This window comes from Notothenia rossii (assembly GCF_949606895.1).
Source record: "Notothenia rossii genome assembly, chromosome: 1".
NCBI classification, from domain to species: domain Eukaryota; kingdom Metazoa; phylum Chordata; class Actinopteri; order Perciformes; family Nototheniidae; genus Notothenia; species Notothenia rossii.
Genome location: NC_136912.1, coordinates 92,938,257 through 92,956,111, shown reverse-complemented (window position 1 = coordinate 92,956,111; position 17,855 = coordinate 92,938,257). Strand labels below are relative to the sequence as shown.

Below are 17,855 nucleotides of genomic sequence, written 5' to 3'. Positions count from 1 at the left end.
AGCCTCGGCAGAAGCGTCAGCCAATCGAATCATATGCCAGTACAAGCTCTAGCCAATCAGACCGCTGCTTGTGTGTCGGGGGCGGGAGATTCATGTGATTGGTTGTTGGTCGAGTTTCAGACACGCCCGCCCGGCAAGCTTCAACACACGCCGCTGTGTGGACGGGCCGTTAGGGGTTATTCTGGGTGTCTTTTGGCTGTTTAGTGTCAAACCTTTGTCCTTCGTGTCTCTTTGGGATAGTTTTGTGTGTGTTTTGACTGTTGGGTTTGAATATGTGCTCATTTTGCAGTAGGTTCGTATCTCTTTTGGTCTATTTTTGTCCGTCATTTAGCTATTTAGTGTCAAACTGCTGTCCTTTTGTGTCTTTTTTGGGTAGTTTTGTGTCTTTTTTGACTTTAGGGTTTCAATATGTGTTCATTTTGGTCGATTTGCAGTACTTTCGTGTCTCCTAGGGGTCCTTTAATGTGTCTATTAGCTATTTAGTGTCAAACCAAAGTCCTTTCGTGTCTCTTTGGGTTAGTTTTGTGTGTATTTTAACTGTTGAATTTCAATATGTTTACATTTTGGTTGATTTGCAGTAGTTTTGTTTCTCTTAGGGGTTATTCTGTGTGTGTTTTGGCTGTTTAGTGTCAAACGGTTGTCCTTGTGTGTCTCTTTGGGAAAGTTTTCTGTGTTTTGACTGTTTTGACAAATTTCAATATGTGTTAATTTTAGTCCATTTGAAGTAGTTTTGTGTCTCTTAAGGGTAATTTACTGTGTGTTGTGGCTGTTTAGTGTCAAACCCTGGTCTCTTTGTTTAGTTTTGTGTGTTGTTTGACTGTTGAATTTCAATATGTGTTAATTTTGGTCGATTTGCAGTTACTTTTGTGTCTCTCAGGGGTTACTGTCTGTGTGTTTTGGCTGTTTAGTGTCAAACCCTGGTCACTTTGTGTCTCTTTATAGTAGCTTTGTGTGTGTTTTGACTGTTGAGTTTAAATTTGCACTCCTTTTGTGTCACTTTGTTGGTGTTTTTTGTTTCTTTGGCGTAAATGTATGGGTCAGATTTTGGTCATTTTGTGGTTGTTTTGTGTCTCTTCCCACTGAACCCTTGTGTGTGCCTGTTCAGTAAAAGCAGTATTCTGCGTGATCTCACCTCTATGGGATTACTGTTGACCACCACAAATATGATGCTGCTGGTGTCTGTTGCACTGCGGACCCCAAAGTCCAGGATGTTCTCCTTCAGACTGGGAGGCAGGACCAGAGGCTTTTCAAAAAAGGCGACAAAAAACAAAACACGTTACACAGACGCATATCAGCAAGAAGCAGGATGTCTCCCCTGCCTTACAAAGACATAACTACATATATGGTCAAAACTGAAAACTGAATGTGACTTCTGTTTTTCTTCACAAGAATTTTCAACGTGGCAAAGGAGAAAACAACTAGTTCCTCATAAAGATATCAGACTGCAATTTAACTGAGACAGAAACAGCTGGAGATACATTCCATTTCTACAAGCTAACAACTTTAAATGATGAACTCATAATCACAATTTCAAGGAACTAGTGTTATCTGTTATGCAATGTATCAGCTTGTCTGGAAAACATACATTTGAACCCTTTTTCTGCCAACTTCTCTGCTTCAGTAGCGGTCTTTTATGATGAAAACAGACTTTTTAAGTGATAAAAATGAAAGTTATAAAGGTTAATATGCTCTTTGTTTAGTACCGCTTTGATGGTAGGTAAATAAGCTATATGAATGTCTATTGTGTACCTCCAGGAAGCCTGTGTAGGCCCGGACAGGCAGGTGAAACTTGGATGCGTTTGTGATGAGCAGGATGTTGCTGTCTATGTGAATGGAGGGCCGCACAGGTCGGAAGAGCAGGGAGAAAATGTAACGAGACTCGTGTGCGGGGATCAGGATGGGGGCGCTGAAGTTCTGCGCCTGAAACAGAAAGGGAAGTCAGTAGATGTAACAATTCACACACACAAATATCAGCTGTTTGGATGCTTTGAAGCAGCGTTGCATGAGGTATTTCTTCACAGATGGCGTGTTTTCTACAGCAGCAATAAACTGCTTTGGATTTGTTTTCAGTCTAAATGCAAGCTATATTCTCAGCACAAAGCCATTCTCTATGCTCTCTTTAAAGCCACCAGACTCCATTTAAAAACAGTACATTTTATATCTGTTAGTTTGTTTGTGTTTATCAGGGTATATGCAAGAATCCTGAAGTCAGATGTAAATCCTTTCAAGACCTTTTTTAAGACCCTTTTCATACATTTTAAGACCTCATCTCCACTTGGAGTTTTAACCGGTTACCTTGGCGACACACTTTACCTCACATTGACTATATACAGTATTGATTGTCCTTCCTCCTTATCTTCCAACCATTTGGACGCAGACTTGCATTTCCCCATAACGATGTTGTTTAACAACCGGCGTAAACGGAGCTTCGTGCTATCAAGCAGTGAGCGTGTGATGTCCTGTTCAGATGACGTCAAATCCAACGGGATGCCATAAACTACACACAGAATCACACTACACACCTACGCAATGATTACATTCAGGCAGACTGTAGAATACAACCTCTTTGGACCATTTATATACTTATTGAAAACAAACTAAATGTAATACCTTGGGAAATGCCGTTTCATACTTTTTAATAGCCTTGATTTTCGCTAAATTGATTTATCAACTTTTAATACTTTTTAAGACCCCGCAGACCCCCACCGTACCTGGCAGATCTTTTAAAACCCCACACGGTCACTGAGGTCTGACAGGTTACTTCTAATGGTCCCAAAATCAAGGTTAAAGCAGCGAGGAGACAGAGGCCGTTTCTCAATCTCGAGGAAACTGGCTTCCAAGCCAATATTTCAAGGATACTACGTCATCGAGTGCCGCCGAAGAACTGTTCCAATCTCCAGCATACTTGGAATTCCACCGAGGCCGCGTCCTTGGTTTGGGGGTAATTTAGAGGCTGCACATGGGTAGACTCCGCGTCCTTAAAATCCCCAGAATGCTTTGCGCACGGACCAATTTCCCCAAATCTGTGGCGGAAAATGCAAGGCGGGGCCTCTCATATAACGCACACTTGCTAGCCTGTTCCACTCTTCGTTTTCCGAATGCCAGGAAGGACTCTTGCCTAGCTTCTGAAGGAAGTGACTCGCAAGACATGTGCTACCAAGCAAGCATCCTCGCGATTGAGAAACGGCCCGAGACTTGCTCCAACTCTGCCTGTTTTTAAATCTCGTTTAAAAACCCACTTCTTTCCCCTTGCATTTACAGACCAGGTGACACTTGTGCTTTTAAATGTGGGTTTGTATCTTACTAGTGTTTCGTATTGTTTTTACGTCATGTATGAGAGTTTCTCAGTCTGTGGCTTCTGATCTGGTTTCATTGTCTCGTGTTTTACATTTGTTTCATGTCCTGTCTGTTTTTTATGTATTTATGCTATGTTTTTATACAGTTGTTGATGTACAGCACTTTGTTCAACTCTGTTGTTTTTAAATGTGCTATAGAAATAAAGTGGATTGGATCTTTGGTGTTTTAAAGTGTTTCAACAAAGACTCACAATAACTGGTCGTTGATCTTAAGGAAGGCCTAAATAAAAGAGGAAATGCATGTGCTGATCCTTCACTGCAGCTGCCTGTGTTCAAATCTAAATCTCCGCCCCTTTCTGCACATTTCTCTCACACCACTTCCCCTCTATCAGCAGCTGCAATCTAAGAAAAAGGCACGAGACGCCCAAATAATTATCTTTTTATTAATTCATAAGGAGCCAGAGATTGCAACACTACTTCCAGTATTCAGTGTTTCATCACAACTGTGGTGAGGTTATCTTTTAAATTACTGTTCGTCCAATTGAGTCTGACGGCTTTGAAGAGTAAACAGAAATGGCCTCGGTTCCTTGTTGTAAAATGATGTTAAATGGAAAAGGTTAAGCGGTGAAAACCACTTTAAATATATCCTACACTTCGACTCAATTCAATCCAACAAAGTCTATATATGGCTACACCAAATACCTTTATTTTTTCAACATTTGAAGATTGAGTTTGTCTTTTTAGTGGTTCATTAGATTCAGTTAGTTATGACTGCAGCTCATCCAGAATGCAGCGGCTCGTCTGGTCTTCAACCTTCCTAAATGTTCCCACACCACTCCGCTCCTCCGCTCCCTTCACTGGCTTCCGGTAACTGCTAGAATCCACTTCAAGACACTGGTACTTGCGTACCATGCTGCGAATGGATCTGGCCCTTCCTACATCCAGGACATGGTTAAACTGTACACCCCAGCACGTGCACTCCGCTCTGCATCAGCCAAACAGCTTGCTACACCCGCACTGCGAGGGGGACCCAAGTTCCCATCAGCAGAAACACGTGGGTTTGCTATCCTGGCTCCAAAATGGTGGAATGAGCTCCCCATTGAAATCAGGACAGCAGAAAGCTTACACATCTTCTTCAGACTGAAAACTCATCTCTTTGGACTCCACTTCCAGAGATAGAATTACTAACAAAGCACTTATATACTAATAAAGGACTGGCTTATCTAAAGCCAGTTGAGTAGCTCTTGAAATGTTTGGCTCTATGAAACCTGATGAACTTATATGATTCTGTTTTCTTCAAGTTTGTATCTTCTTGGTCGAATGCACTTATTGTAAGTTGCTTCAGCTAAATGTAATGCAATTACTTTTTAATTATTTAGTCAACTTTATTAAATAATTATAAATAGTCAGTGTGTGCCGCAAAACATTTTTAGTTAAGTTTTGTTTGTGGACCAACAAATATGGATTTAAGCAGAATATTTGGTTGGATAAAAAAAACATGTGAATAAATATACATTACGATTTTGATGATGTTATTGATGTTTTTTCCAGTCGTCTAAATAAAACCCACAGATGCAAATAGCTAAGTTTCCTGCTGCTACTCCTGTCTGTTTCTACCAAGCCCCCAGGAAGTGCGCCGGACTCTGTGCCAATATTCGTTGTGTCCAAACGGCCGTACTGCAACTTCCATATCAGTCCGTGACGTCACCCGGCCCAAAACAACTTTTTCCCATTGACTAACATTGGGAAGGCGACGTCTGTAAATCGGTGGATAATTTTTTTGTAACTAAATAAACTACCCAGTATGAACTATTTTATTTTATTTTAGAATATTAGAATTAAGTCCTTAAAGTTGTAAAATGCACTAAAAGCCAAATCTAGATTTATTTTCTGTCTCCATTCATTCTACTGAGCCGAGAGTGGGAGCTCGGGGGGCGGGGCTTAAGGGGCGTATGCTCTGTGAGCGCACATACGGGTTCTTCTGCTCTGACAGCTAGGCATGATGGGTAATCTGTGACGTTTCGCTCTCTCAAAAGTTGGGCCATTTTGTCTTCCTGCGCCAATGAGCAGCTCTCATAGGAAAGAACGAGACCCCGCCTCCCACGCTGTATCCAGTTCTTATAATACATCCATGGTTTCTACACATTTCATCCACTCTAGGTAGTAGACTGACTATAAAGAGCTACCTCATACAACCCCCACTTCAAAACACCTAAACCCTCTCTTAAACCTTTTCTGTGACGCTCACATTAAACATAGTTTTGGCCTCGTCGGGCAGAGACACGTTGTGTATCCTGATTGCAAAGCCGAAGGCGTTTGTGAGGAAGATGGGTCGGTCCACGGGGTCCACGGGGCTGTCCCTGATGTGGAACAATGTCGCTGTGTGGTCGAAACCCAGGTATCTGCAAGAAGAAAGGAACATTTTAAGATAAAAAAAATGATTTCCTCCAAAAATTAACTCCAGGATTTATCCACATAACAACTCACCCATCTAAAACTTCTGCCTGGTACGGGATTTCAAGCTTGGAGTAACTTTTTTCTTTCGCCTTCACAGTTATCTTACCAGAGAACTGATATGATCGTCTTGCTTTTGAGGCTGCAAGAAAAAAAAGAACAAGACACAGCAGATAAGTGCACAAGGCCTCACAAGAGGAAGTGGTGCAATACTGTGAAGTGAGGACATGTCATTCTCTAACTCTTTGAGCTTAAACATTTCTAGATCATTATTAATGAACAGCCAAGATGTATTACAGGAAGTTATTTTCACCAAAGTATATAAAGAAAAAATTAATTAAAAATGTACTTATTCCTAAAAGGTAGTTGAAGCAAAACACTTTCTAAAACAGGGGTGCAAAACTAAATTTCTTCACGGGCCATATCAGCATTATGGTTTCACTCAAAGGGGTCGGTTGTAACTTTAAGACTATATATAAAAATACATATATAAATACTTAATATATATAAAATAATGTATTATATGACATTATTGCCTCTGCATTGGATTGTTATCGGATAGGGTAATAACTTCATAATTAACTACGTCTGAAAGCAGAAGTCTAGGGCAAATCATTGCAAGTCTCTTCAGTGAGAATGTTACAAAATGATTTAAAAAAAATCTAATTCTGAGAAAAAGGCAAATTATAAGAAAAAATGAATATTTTGAAGAAAATAAGGCAAATTCTGAGAAAAAAACTTGTTCTGAGAAAAAAAGTCAAATTCTGAGGAAAAAAAGTCAAATTTGAGATGCATTGTGGGATATGTAGTTTATGGGCAACATGCTTCTGTAAATCGACATGTAACCGTATAATAAACATATTATATTCTTTGCAAGCTCTTGAGGGCCGCATGAAATGAAGTCGAGGGCCGGATTTGTCCCCCGGGCCTTGAGTTTGACACCCCTGGGCTAAAAGAACGCATCTCTAATTGTGGTTGCAATTATGTTTCCGCGTCTCTGTGAGCCAGGTGCATGTTGCGGAAAATTATTGTTACAGTTGATGAAGGGAGTGGGGGGGGGAGGGGGGCTAAAGTAAAAGATGAATCTTGATTGGGCCAAATTTGACCCGGAGTGACCCACATCAATGCTGCTGGGTCTCCCCAGACCCGAACACCAAATTACACTTGTTTTTCTTTTTTTAGAGACCTTCAGACTTGGCTAAAATTGTCAAAATCAGTTTTTTAGTGTTTATATATCTGTTGTGGAGGATATTATGAAGCCTTGCTCCGATAAAGAGTGTAGTGATTATATAATTGTAACTTGAAACGGGTCAAGGGAGGCCTGAACACACCATAAGGGTTAAAGGGGCCTATTCTGCTCATTCTTTAAAAAAAAACTCAACAACAGAAGTATTAAACATATATGTGACCTGCTCCATCGAAATCAGTCGCATTGACCCGAAGACACATTTTGAGTTGTATCCACTGTTGGAAAGAGGAGAGTCCTAGCTTTCTGATGATATCAGGATTGTTGTTGTGCTCCAAATATTAAGCTAAATATGTCACATTATATAATGACTCATCATTTTGAGAAAAAGGCCTTCAAAGTTTCCTCTTCTCTGGAATCCATCGATCTGATTGGTTATTAGCAAATGATCAAAGGACTACGGAGGGAAGATATTTTCGTTTGGATTACTGGTCTGGGGGAAGTTCGCGAGTGTGTGTGTGTGTGCGCGTGCGTGCGTGCGTGTGCGTGCGTGTGTGTGCGTGTCATTTTGCGTTTGTGTGTATTGCGTTTGTTTCCCGGGGAAAACCCTCACGAGAAACACGGCTGTTGTTACGCCTGCTGTGACGTCACGTTACTCCGTTCTCCGCTTGTAATTATGCCGAAGCTTCAAAGTTGTATAACATCTGAATTTGGCGAAACAAGTTCAATATTCTGAAAGCCAAGACTTTGTTTATTTGAAATCAGATGAAAACAAACTGTAACGGACCCTGCCGTGTTATCTATGATTACTATACGCTTACATTCATAATGTCAGCGGAGGGAGGGGGGGCAGCGCTACGGAAGAGCCCAGTGCAAGTGAGAGCTGTCGTCTTCCCTTCACAAGCTTCACACATGTATTCATCGTGTGATTTTGGAAATAAAAGTTTCATATTCTGAAAGCCAAGACTGTGTTTGTTTAAAATCAAACACCCGAACCCAAAAAATAAAACACGCAAATCCACGTTTATTTTGAAATGAGCCGACTTCCGACTGATTTCGATAGAGCGGGTCACAAATATTCTTACCGTCAAAACTAATACTAGCAACTTTGGTATATCTGCTCTCTCCAGCCTTCAGTGTGACTGCTTTGAACTCTACCGTCACCGCTTCGTTTGATGGCGTCGTCCGAACACTCTGTGAAGCGTAAAGAAAGGAGGAGACAGTCACAGGAGAGTTGAGATGACAGGAACTGAAATGATAATATAAGGGATACCTACTGTGATTGGAACGTCTTTTGTTCCTGAATTTAAAAGGTGTAAATTCAGCAGTTTTGGACGATCTGTAACGACAACGAAGAAGTGAGCCAAGGTGCAACGAAACGTATTAATACATTTGATTTGTATAGCCCTTTTCCAAGTACAAGCATACATATAAACGGACATACAGAAACTAAAATAAAAAAGCACAGACACACATGCAAGATGCAATAAAATGACTTACAGAAAAAACAAACTATAGAACAGAAAGCAGTAAGAAGTTATACGAAGGGCTTTTAAGGGCTTCTTTAAATAAGAGAAGATTCATCTGCAATATGATCTGTTTTTCAAGACTTCATACCTTGTGACCGCAGCGTACCAAAGTCAAGCATTTCTGTGGAGGAGTATATACCGGGGGCTGCAAAAGAAGTACCAAAATCATAAGAAAAATGTGTTCCTGACACAAAAAGGACACTGAGTTTTACAATAAATGTACTTTTGGTGACAGCGCTGGGCCATAAAAACACTATCATCAAGAATATTCCGAAGTAAAACTCAATTTTGATATTATGGTGGAATAGAGTACGCGTCCTAAAACCAGGAAGTAAATTCGCATTTGACCACTTCTGGTTCCTTCGCCAAAAAGCAATGCAAGTTCTCCGTAGGGTTTAGGAGAATAGCTGAACTAAGGTCTGTGGTTGAGACACATTTAAGAGACAGATCACGTTTTGTTCTACGACATTAAATCCATCAGCAGTGACCCCACTGGTGATTTCTGAAGAGTTGACGTGTCTGAAAAACGATGGTTGTTACCAAGTGGCTGAATAGGACTACAGAAGTTGTGGAGGGCGTTGTACGTCATTACGCCGAACACGTAAACACTCCTCTAAGTTAGTTTCTGTTCTGCTTGAAAGCAAGTCCCTGCCTCCTGCAGACTGTTCAAACAAACGCTTCAACTCGTACCATTTAGAATCTGTGTGTTTGAATATGGATCTTAAGTTGGCGTGATGTTGAAGTCGTGCGACCCTGCTGTAGTTCCTTTATAGCATAACGTTAGCATTTTGCTTCTGGCGACTAGATTTACGATTAGAAAATTATGAAAGTAGGGTAGACATGTGGAGATTATCCGGCTGAACAAAACGTGATCCGTCTCTTAAATGTGTTTCAACCAGAGACCTGATTTCCAGATATTTCCAAAATCCTATGGAGAAACTGCATTGCGTTTTTGTCGAAGGAACCGGAAGGAGTTTAATTCCGGGTTTTAGGACGCGTCACTGTGGCTCTCTATAGTATGGTTGTCTAATGATGCTCTCCAAAAAAGACCATTTGAATTTAATGACTAAGCAGTTAAAGGCAACAGCTTTAATAAGTACAGAAAATGACTTTTCTTTACACTAACGCTGCCTATAAAACCAGAAAAAGACAATATCAGAAATCTATTCTAATACCAAGATATTAATAGTTTCCAGCCACAATCGGTGATGATAATCCTACCTGATGTGACCTCCACCTCCACAGGCAGGATGATGAACTGGTCCTCGTTGGGGGCGTTGGTTTTTATTCTGATGAAAGCCGTGTGGTTGTCGACGTCTCTCGACGAGAAGCTGGCTCTCATCACCCCCTTCGTCTCAAAGGGAGGAATCTCCTGCAAGGACAAGGAGGTGAGTAACTCTGTCTGACATTATGGTTAACTTTAAAGGTCTCCTATTATACTGTTTTGTATCAATATATCACAGGTCTCAGATATATCCAGAGCCCGTCTCTGATTGGCTGAAAAACCAAACAGATCATTGCAGCATTACCCATAATCTCCTCTGTTTCAGCCCTGTTTCCAAAGTGCTGATTCTCTGTCTGTTACTTTAGATAAAAATAAGGAGCCCCTCCCCACGCCCTTCTGAGAGAGATTTGGTTAAAAAGAACTCAATGGTGCTCTAGGAGGAGATTCAGGTGATAAGGGGGGGGGGGGGGGGGGGGGGGGGGGGGGGGGGCGTTACCTTGGTTGCTGATTGGCTAATGGTTACACAAGACAACACATCGTGATGACATCATAAAGTGGCCAAAATCTGATCAGCTCATTTTCAGACAGGTTTTTATAGAAATGGATCAAAAAGAGAGAGAATCTTTGTTCCTGAAACTTTCAGAGTCTCTTTCCACAGAGGGGACACATGTTGATGTAGAAGAGACATGAAGAAGAGAGGACACATGTTGATGTAGAAGAGACATGTAGAAGAGGGGACACATGTTGATGTAGAAGAGACATGAAGAAGAGGGGACACATGTTGATGTGGAAGAGACATGAAGAAGAGGGGACACATGTTGATGTAGAAGAGACATGAGGAAGAGGGGACACATGTTGATGTAGAAGAGACATGAGGAAGAGGGGACACATGTTGATGTAGAAGAGACATGAAGAAGAGGGGACACATGTTGATGTAGAAGAGACATGAGGAAGAGGGGACACATGTTGATGTAGAAGAGACATGGAGAAGAGGGGACACATGCTGATGTATAAGAGACATGAAGAAGAGGGGACACATGTTGATGGAGAAGAGGGGACACATGTTAGAAGAGACATGGAGAAGAGGGGACACATGTTGATGTAGAAGAGGGGACACATGTTAGAAGAGACATGGAGAAGAGGATTTTGCATATTAGGTAACCTTTCAAATCTACTGTAAATAAAACAAAAACATGGTGAAGAGAGGCTAACCCATAATTTTCCAGTGCCTCCTTGTTGACCTGTAGGAAGCTCGAGATGCAGATCCCCCCCGCTGGAGTACATCTCAACAACCTGGAGAGACACGGACAGGAACAAAACATATTCAAATATAATAAATCCACGAAAGTCCGCTGTTCCAAATATCAATATATGGCTGCATGGAATATATTTGTATAATTGTTTGTGCATTTGAAGCTTGAGGTTTTCAAATTAAGCCTGTTTTAATTTTATTTAAGTGACGACCCTAAAAGAAATGTACATTTTTAGTGATTCATCTGATTTATTTATTTAGTTATTGAACCAATTTCTTTCAATGTTTCCTTTCGTATGCAGCAAAACAAACTTTGAGAGCAGTGAAAATGCTTTAAAGAGTCTAAACACCAAAGTATACCTTATTAAATACTTGTATAATACTAATTGGGAATAGTTTTTATCTGCAACTGTGTACAAATACCACCCTTAAAACACAATACAAAGACATGCCAACAAGTCGTTAAAATAAAAGCTACGCTGCATTTGAATGTTGATTTAGAATTTGAATGTCAGGGGTATGAATGAACCCTTAAACTATTTGTTACAGAGCAATATAAATAAAATGTAAGCTGCAAATGAAACCCTGAGAGGCCCTAATGCCTCACCTGCAGTGGCTCACTGTATGGGTTGTGGATGTTTATCAGCGGTGAGAAGCTGCTGTTTACTGGGACTCGCGCCCCGATGAAGGGCCGCAGTCTGTAGGGGTTCGGGATGCCAACCCCGAAAACCTTCAGGACAGAGAGAGAGAGAGAGAAGTCAATTAGTCACATTTTTTATCAGAGCGTATAATGCTGCGTTCACACGGGACGCGATGAGATGTTTGGGGGCGCCGCGATTACATGTAAAGTCAATGCAGGGACGCGGACAGACGTGAATTCACTCCGACGGCGAGCATGAAGCGGTGGATGCGAATTCCGCGGCGCGATTGAGGCGATTGGAGGGGGCCGCGACAAACGAGTTCAATTTGTTCAACGCGAGTGTGCCGCGATCTCGTGATTACAAGTTAGCACTCAGAGCTCACAGTTCCTCATATCTGTTCAGAAAGTAGACAAAGTTAAACAAGTACAAACCACAGACTGTCTGTGTCATGGCGAATACAGTCGCTGGTTTATTTATGTCTGTAGGCCGTTGTTGTGAGTGTGGACGGTCGGAGCATATACAACGCTAGCTTAGCCTGATTGATCCGATGTCCATTCAGAAAACACGTATTTTAAAAAGGTGTTTCGCCTGCCGTCTGTCTGCAGACTTGTCAAAGCATTAATTCATGGTTTTTACTAACCGGTATCAGTATGTTGTTACTTCGGCATCATTTTGAAACGTTTATTAAAATTAAATCACGGTCAAATATGTTCATTTTGTTGTAGTTGTAGCCCCCGGGCCAGCGCGTCTTGTTTGAATGATGCGAGTAAACACAGCTGACAGCCGCGGTGAAACTCGAGCGATTAGAGCGAAGCGAATATTCGCATCGCGTCCGGTGTGAACGCAGCATTAGGGTTATTCTAGGATGAAAGAAAAAATCATTGTGCTGGAGGAGAGGGGTTATACTTGGAGAGAAAAAGACTCACAATCACTAAGATGAAAGTAATGAAAAATCAACAAAAAATGTACAAGATAAATAATGCATGATTTAATATCTTCTTTTTTTCCTTTATACATGTTTTAATTTATAAAATGAAACAATATATTTTCATTTTTAGCTTTTTTTTGTACATTTAAAATCTTTAATCAAAGAGAATATTCAAATTTTTGTTGTTAATTTGAGGCTTTAATCTCATAATGTTCTCCCTCTCCCCTCCATATATACATATTTTAATCTACGATGGTCCTAACACGCCGTCGTACATTTCCTTTTGCAAAAATCATTCAAACAATAAAAGGCTTTTTTTCTGTCTTTACCTGGTATGTAAACACTCCATGATGCGATGTATTAATAAATAAAGTGTTTTCTACATTCCCAACTACTCGAGCGAGAAACACGACATCAAATGACGTGTTTCCTCCTGGTGGAATTATCTGTAGGAGGAACAGACACAACAGAATCAGCACAGTAGAAACATTTTGTGCAGAAAAAACAAACACTTTAAACAAACGGGGCAAAATACAGCTTATCAGAGTTATTATTTACATAAATTAAAGGGCCCATGTCATGCTTTTCCGGTTATTACCCGTCCCCTTGTGTGTTATGAAGGTTTTTCTGCATGTAAACGGTCTGCAGAGTCACAAACCCTCAAAGTACACCCTGTAGGGAGTAAAACTCTAACACAGAGAAGACCTGTCTGTGCTGCCCCAGAACGCCTCGTTGGACATTTCTCTTTTTCCATTTGTTTCTTCCGGGAACCAAAATGGACCAATCCGCGGAGCTCCTCAAACACCAGGACGTTTAGCGTGAATGTTCAACTAATAGGGAGTCCCATTGACTTGCATAGAGCTCCCTGAACGCTTGTAATAGACGAGTTGGTATCGCGGAGAAATGCTCTCCGCAGACCCGTTCTCACAGCGTTAGAAACCTTTTTCTTACTCAATATCAAGCCACACTTATTGTTTTTACTTCGGCTGTGAGTGTTTGTGTGCTCAGGATGAGTTTCCCGCTGTATCGCCGACCCGGAAACCACACCAGTAAGCCAGCTCACCTCGCCTCTCAACGTCCCGACCAATCAGAGCACACTGGGCTCACAGAGAGGGGGGGGCAGGAGCTCCAACAAGCCGTTTAGGACAGAGAGTGAATACACATACTATACAGAGATGAAATAGTAGAAATGGCCATGACATGGGACCTTTAAGACGGCAAAAAGGAAAAATGCCCCAAATAAATTGCAAAAGTTGCCCCTAAGTTTTCATGGGAATATCTATAATAATAACATTAACCAGTTCAGGCCAATACCCTCCCTCCTTTTACATCAAAGTAATTACATGTATGCATTTTACCCTTATTTTTTGGTGACAATGGAGGCAAAGGTTTCCACCTAAATATTATTTTGAATTCCCTACACTTTTGAAATGACCACACTGGTAAACAGCTGGCCAAATAACCTGAAATACTGTTTTCCACAACCTGAAATGACATAAAGATCCGCAACTGTGACAACATTACAGCTACCCTCTAACTCTAGCAATTTGGTGACGACGTGTGGTTGCAAGTGGGCTGGTTTTAGTGGGTTTTTTTGACTCATCCGTTCCCCAGAAAGAGCAAAAAAGCAGAACATCTTGTTGGTTTATCTACACTGAATCATCATGTAGTTAGATGTTGCACGTTAATCTAACAGATCAGAACTGAATGTGTTGTCTCCACCGCTGCAGAACATTCAGAGAGTCTTAGAAATGCAGATAGTGGAGGGCGAAGATATTTAAAAATATATATTTTAACGTCCACTTCAGTGTGAGATATTCACCGCTCACCAGATAAAGGCTTGGTGTAATTGCAGAAGTACAGAGATAAAGCATAATAGGAAACACTCACTCGAACATCTGCATTATTTCTCAGTCAGGAAACTATATGTTGTATTGCCATTTTTACAATACATCTCAAGGGCATGGGCCTATCTATTATATACACTTAAAAACAACTTCCTCTGCATTTTTTTCCAAGTAAAAAATATGATGAAATTGTGCTTTTCATAAGGAAATTGTTGAACAGAAACAAATTAAACCTCTGCTTTATTTTTAACTCGACTTGAAACAATCTTTAGTTTATTTTATATAAATTATAATCTTGTGTTTGCATTATAACACCGTGTGCCTTTCTTTCGATGTATGTTCTTTTAAAGCGGAGAATTGAATTGTAACTAAATTAACAGATTCAACTATTCGTTAAAAAGGTAGAATACTGATATACTTAATTTTTGGCTGGGATTTGGGTAGGCAAAAATTAAATGCACACAGGAAATGTAGAAGGAAAAAAGGTGGTTTCTAACAAAAAGACCGTCTGAAAAAGATTGCTAAACGTCATCACACCGAACAGTAGCCGCCTTTAGCTTAGCGGTGGTGACGTGAAGTCATGTGACCGTGCTGTAGTTCCTTTATAGCCCAACATTAGCCACCTTTAGCTTAGCGGTGGTGACGTGAAGTCCTGTGACCGTGCTGTAGTTCCTTTATAGCCCAGCATTAGCCGCCTTTAGCTTAGCGGTGGTGACGTGAAGTCATGTGACCGTGCTGTAGTTCCTTTATAGCCCAACATTAGCCGCCTTTAGCTTAGCGGTGGTGACCTGAAGTCATGTGACCGTGCTGTAGTTCCTTTATAGCCCAACATTAGCCACCTTTAGCTTAGCGGTGGTGACCTGAAGTCATGTGACCGTGCTGTAGTTCCTTTATAGCCCAACATTAGCCTCCTTTAGCTTAGCGGTGGTGACGTGAAGTCATGTGACCGTGCTGTAGTTCCTTTATAGCCCAACATTAGCCTCCTTTAGCTTAGCGGTGGTGACGTGAAGTCATGTGACCGTGCTGTAGTTCCTTTATAGCCCAACATTAGCCTCCTTTAGCTTAGCGGTGGTGACGTGAAGTAGGGCTGCTCAATTAATCGTATTTTAAATCGCAATTACGATTATGGCTTGCAACGATTACGAAAACAACGTAATCGAAATAAAACGATTATTTTATTATTATTAATATAATAATATTATTGTATTGGTTTTTCAGTTGAGTTATACTTAAAGTTCAGGGTAATCAACTGTTCAAATCATACTGTTCAAATGTTCTTTCTCCAATAAATTGATGTTTTCAAAGTAAATCGATAATCGTTTTTAATAATCGTGATATAAATTATTGACCCAAATAATCGAGATTATGATTTCTGCCATAATCGAGAGCCCTAACGTGAAGTCATGTGACCGTGCTGTAGTCCGCTCAAAATATAACCATAAAAGGATTTTCAGCAGTTTAAACCCTCGCAGGACCAAGTTGGAGTAGTAATGGTTGAATCTAGAGACAAGCTCACATAACCCTATACACCAAATAGCTAGCTAAACTACGAATGCCTTACAAAGTTAGCAATAGATCTCTTAAAATGTAAGGTTCTGGAGATGTATTTGTACCCAATATAGAAAGTATTTGTACAGACATATTTTGTGACAGAGGAGCAGAGGCCTCAGGTTATCTTAAAAACCGCACTGAATTCCTTCCTACTTAACGTCTCTGTAAACTAACCCTGACATGCACATAAATGCCTGACAGACTAGACTATGTTACCACTTAAACACTTCGAGCACACGCTGTGAAAAAAACATAAACACATAGTCCTAACGTATATAATCACAGTCTTACATTTGTCACAACGATAATTAAAAAAGCAAATCATGTCTGCAGCGAGCAAGTGTGCTAAAGGAGACATAACAGGTCTTTCCTGTAAAGGCAGCTTCACACAACTCTGCTCTGTGAAATAGACACGTTGTATTATGATTGGCTGCTGCTTAACTTCCTCTGGAATAACACTGTAAATATCACTTGAGTCATATGAGCAATGTGTACTTTTTACAGTGTATTATTGTTATTACCAGCTGCTTCTTTGACCATTTGTATATGTTCAATTGGTTTATAATGTGGCTACTTATTTCTTACCATGATTTAATTGCAGTTCAATAACTTCTGGTGTTTCTTTATTCTACACTGAACAAAAATATAAACGCAACACTTTTGTTTTTGCTCCCATTTTTCATGAGATGAACTCAAAGATCTAAAACATTTTCTATAAACACAAAATAACCATTTCTCTCAAATATTGTTCACAAATCTGAAAAAATCTGTGATAGTGAGCACTTCTCCTTTGCCGAGATAATCCATCCCACCTCACAGGTGTGGCATATCAAGATGCTGAATAGACAGCATGATTATTGCACAGGTGTGCCTTAGGCTGGCCACAATAAAAGGCCACTCTGAAACGTGCAGTTTTGCTTTATTGGGGGGGTCTGGGGGGGTCCGGAAACCAGTCAGTATCTGGTGTGAGTGTTAGGATTAGGGTTAGGGTAATGTTGTGAATCGAGTGGCCCATGGTGGTGGTGGGGTTATGGTATGGGCAGGCGTATGTTATGGACGACGAACACAGGCCACTCGATTCACAACATTACCCTAACCCTAACCCTAACCCTAACACCAGATACTGACTGGTTTTCGGACCCCCCCAGACCCCCCCAATAAAGCCAAACTGCATGTTTCAGAGTGGCCTTTAATTGTGGCCAGCCTAAGGCACACCTGTGCAATAATCATGCTGTCTAATCAGCATCTTGATATGCCACACCTGTGAGGTGGGATGGATTATCTCGGCAAAGGAGAAGTGCTCACTATCACAGATTTTTTCAGATTTGTGAACAATATTTGAGAGAAATGATTATTTTGTGTATGTAGAAAATGTTTTAGATCTTTGAGTTCATCTCATGAAAAATGGGAGCAAAAACAAAAGTGTTGCGTTTATATTTTTGTTCAGTGTATATGTTAGCCTAAAAATGTTTTACTTTGGCTTTTTTCCACACTCGTTTGGTGTGACGGTTAATTGGCCCATTTGTAGGCTAATATTTGCTAATATGTCAAAAACAAAAAAATCCCATTGTCCTGATGCATCCTCTCGCTCAGTTATTGTCTGTTAACTTTTAGAAGAACTATATATGGCAAAGGTTGTATTTTGTTTCTGATATTTGCGGTAGAAAGCAGTTGTGTTTTTATAAACGTGAACTTGACTGTCAGATATCAGGACAAGCTTCCACCAGTTATTGTTTATAGTAAAAAAAGAATGTCAAACAAATAGATAACATGAGTCAGAGGTGCAAAAGCAGTCTATTAACAACGGCGGTAAGAGTGGTGTTAGTTGTCAGTATATTGTCGTCACGCTAAAATGTGGACCCAGGCTTTTAGAGATCTGTGTTAAATTGTCATAATTAGCATAAGAGTTTTAAACTAAAAGTCGACAACTTGTTTTGTGAAGTCAC

At 40.5% G+C, this 17,855-nt stretch overlaps 1 protein-coding gene across 1 annotated transcript in view; it reads right to left on the bottom strand.

Moving 5' to 3' along the window:
- Positions 1-1,033: 1,033 nt before the first annotated feature.
- Positions 1,034-17,855, bottom strand: part of tmem131 (transmembrane protein 131) — a 29,404-nt gene continuing 12,582 nt past the window's right edge. Inside the window, exons 3-13 of the mRNA XM_079691902.1 lie at positions 12,841-12,957; positions 11,550-11,672; positions 10,903-10,983; positions 9,687-9,837; positions 8,554-8,610; positions 8,214-8,275; positions 8,022-8,130; positions 5,784-5,892; positions 5,545-5,698; positions 1,750-1,920; positions 1,034-1,243 (exon numbers count right to left, since the gene is read on the bottom strand). Coding sequence (XP_079548028.1) covers positions 1,049-1,243; positions 1,750-1,920; positions 5,545-5,698; positions 5,784-5,892; positions 8,022-8,130; positions 8,214-8,275; positions 8,554-8,610; positions 9,687-9,837; positions 10,903-10,983; positions 11,550-11,672; positions 12,841-12,957 — 1,329 coding nt within the window. The 3' untranslated portion in view covers positions 1,034-1,048. The remainder of the gene's footprint in view (positions 1,244-1,749; positions 1,921-5,544; positions 5,699-5,783; positions 5,893-8,021; positions 8,131-8,213; positions 8,276-8,553; positions 8,611-9,686; positions 9,838-10,902; positions 10,984-11,549; positions 11,673-12,840; positions 12,958-17,855) is intronic.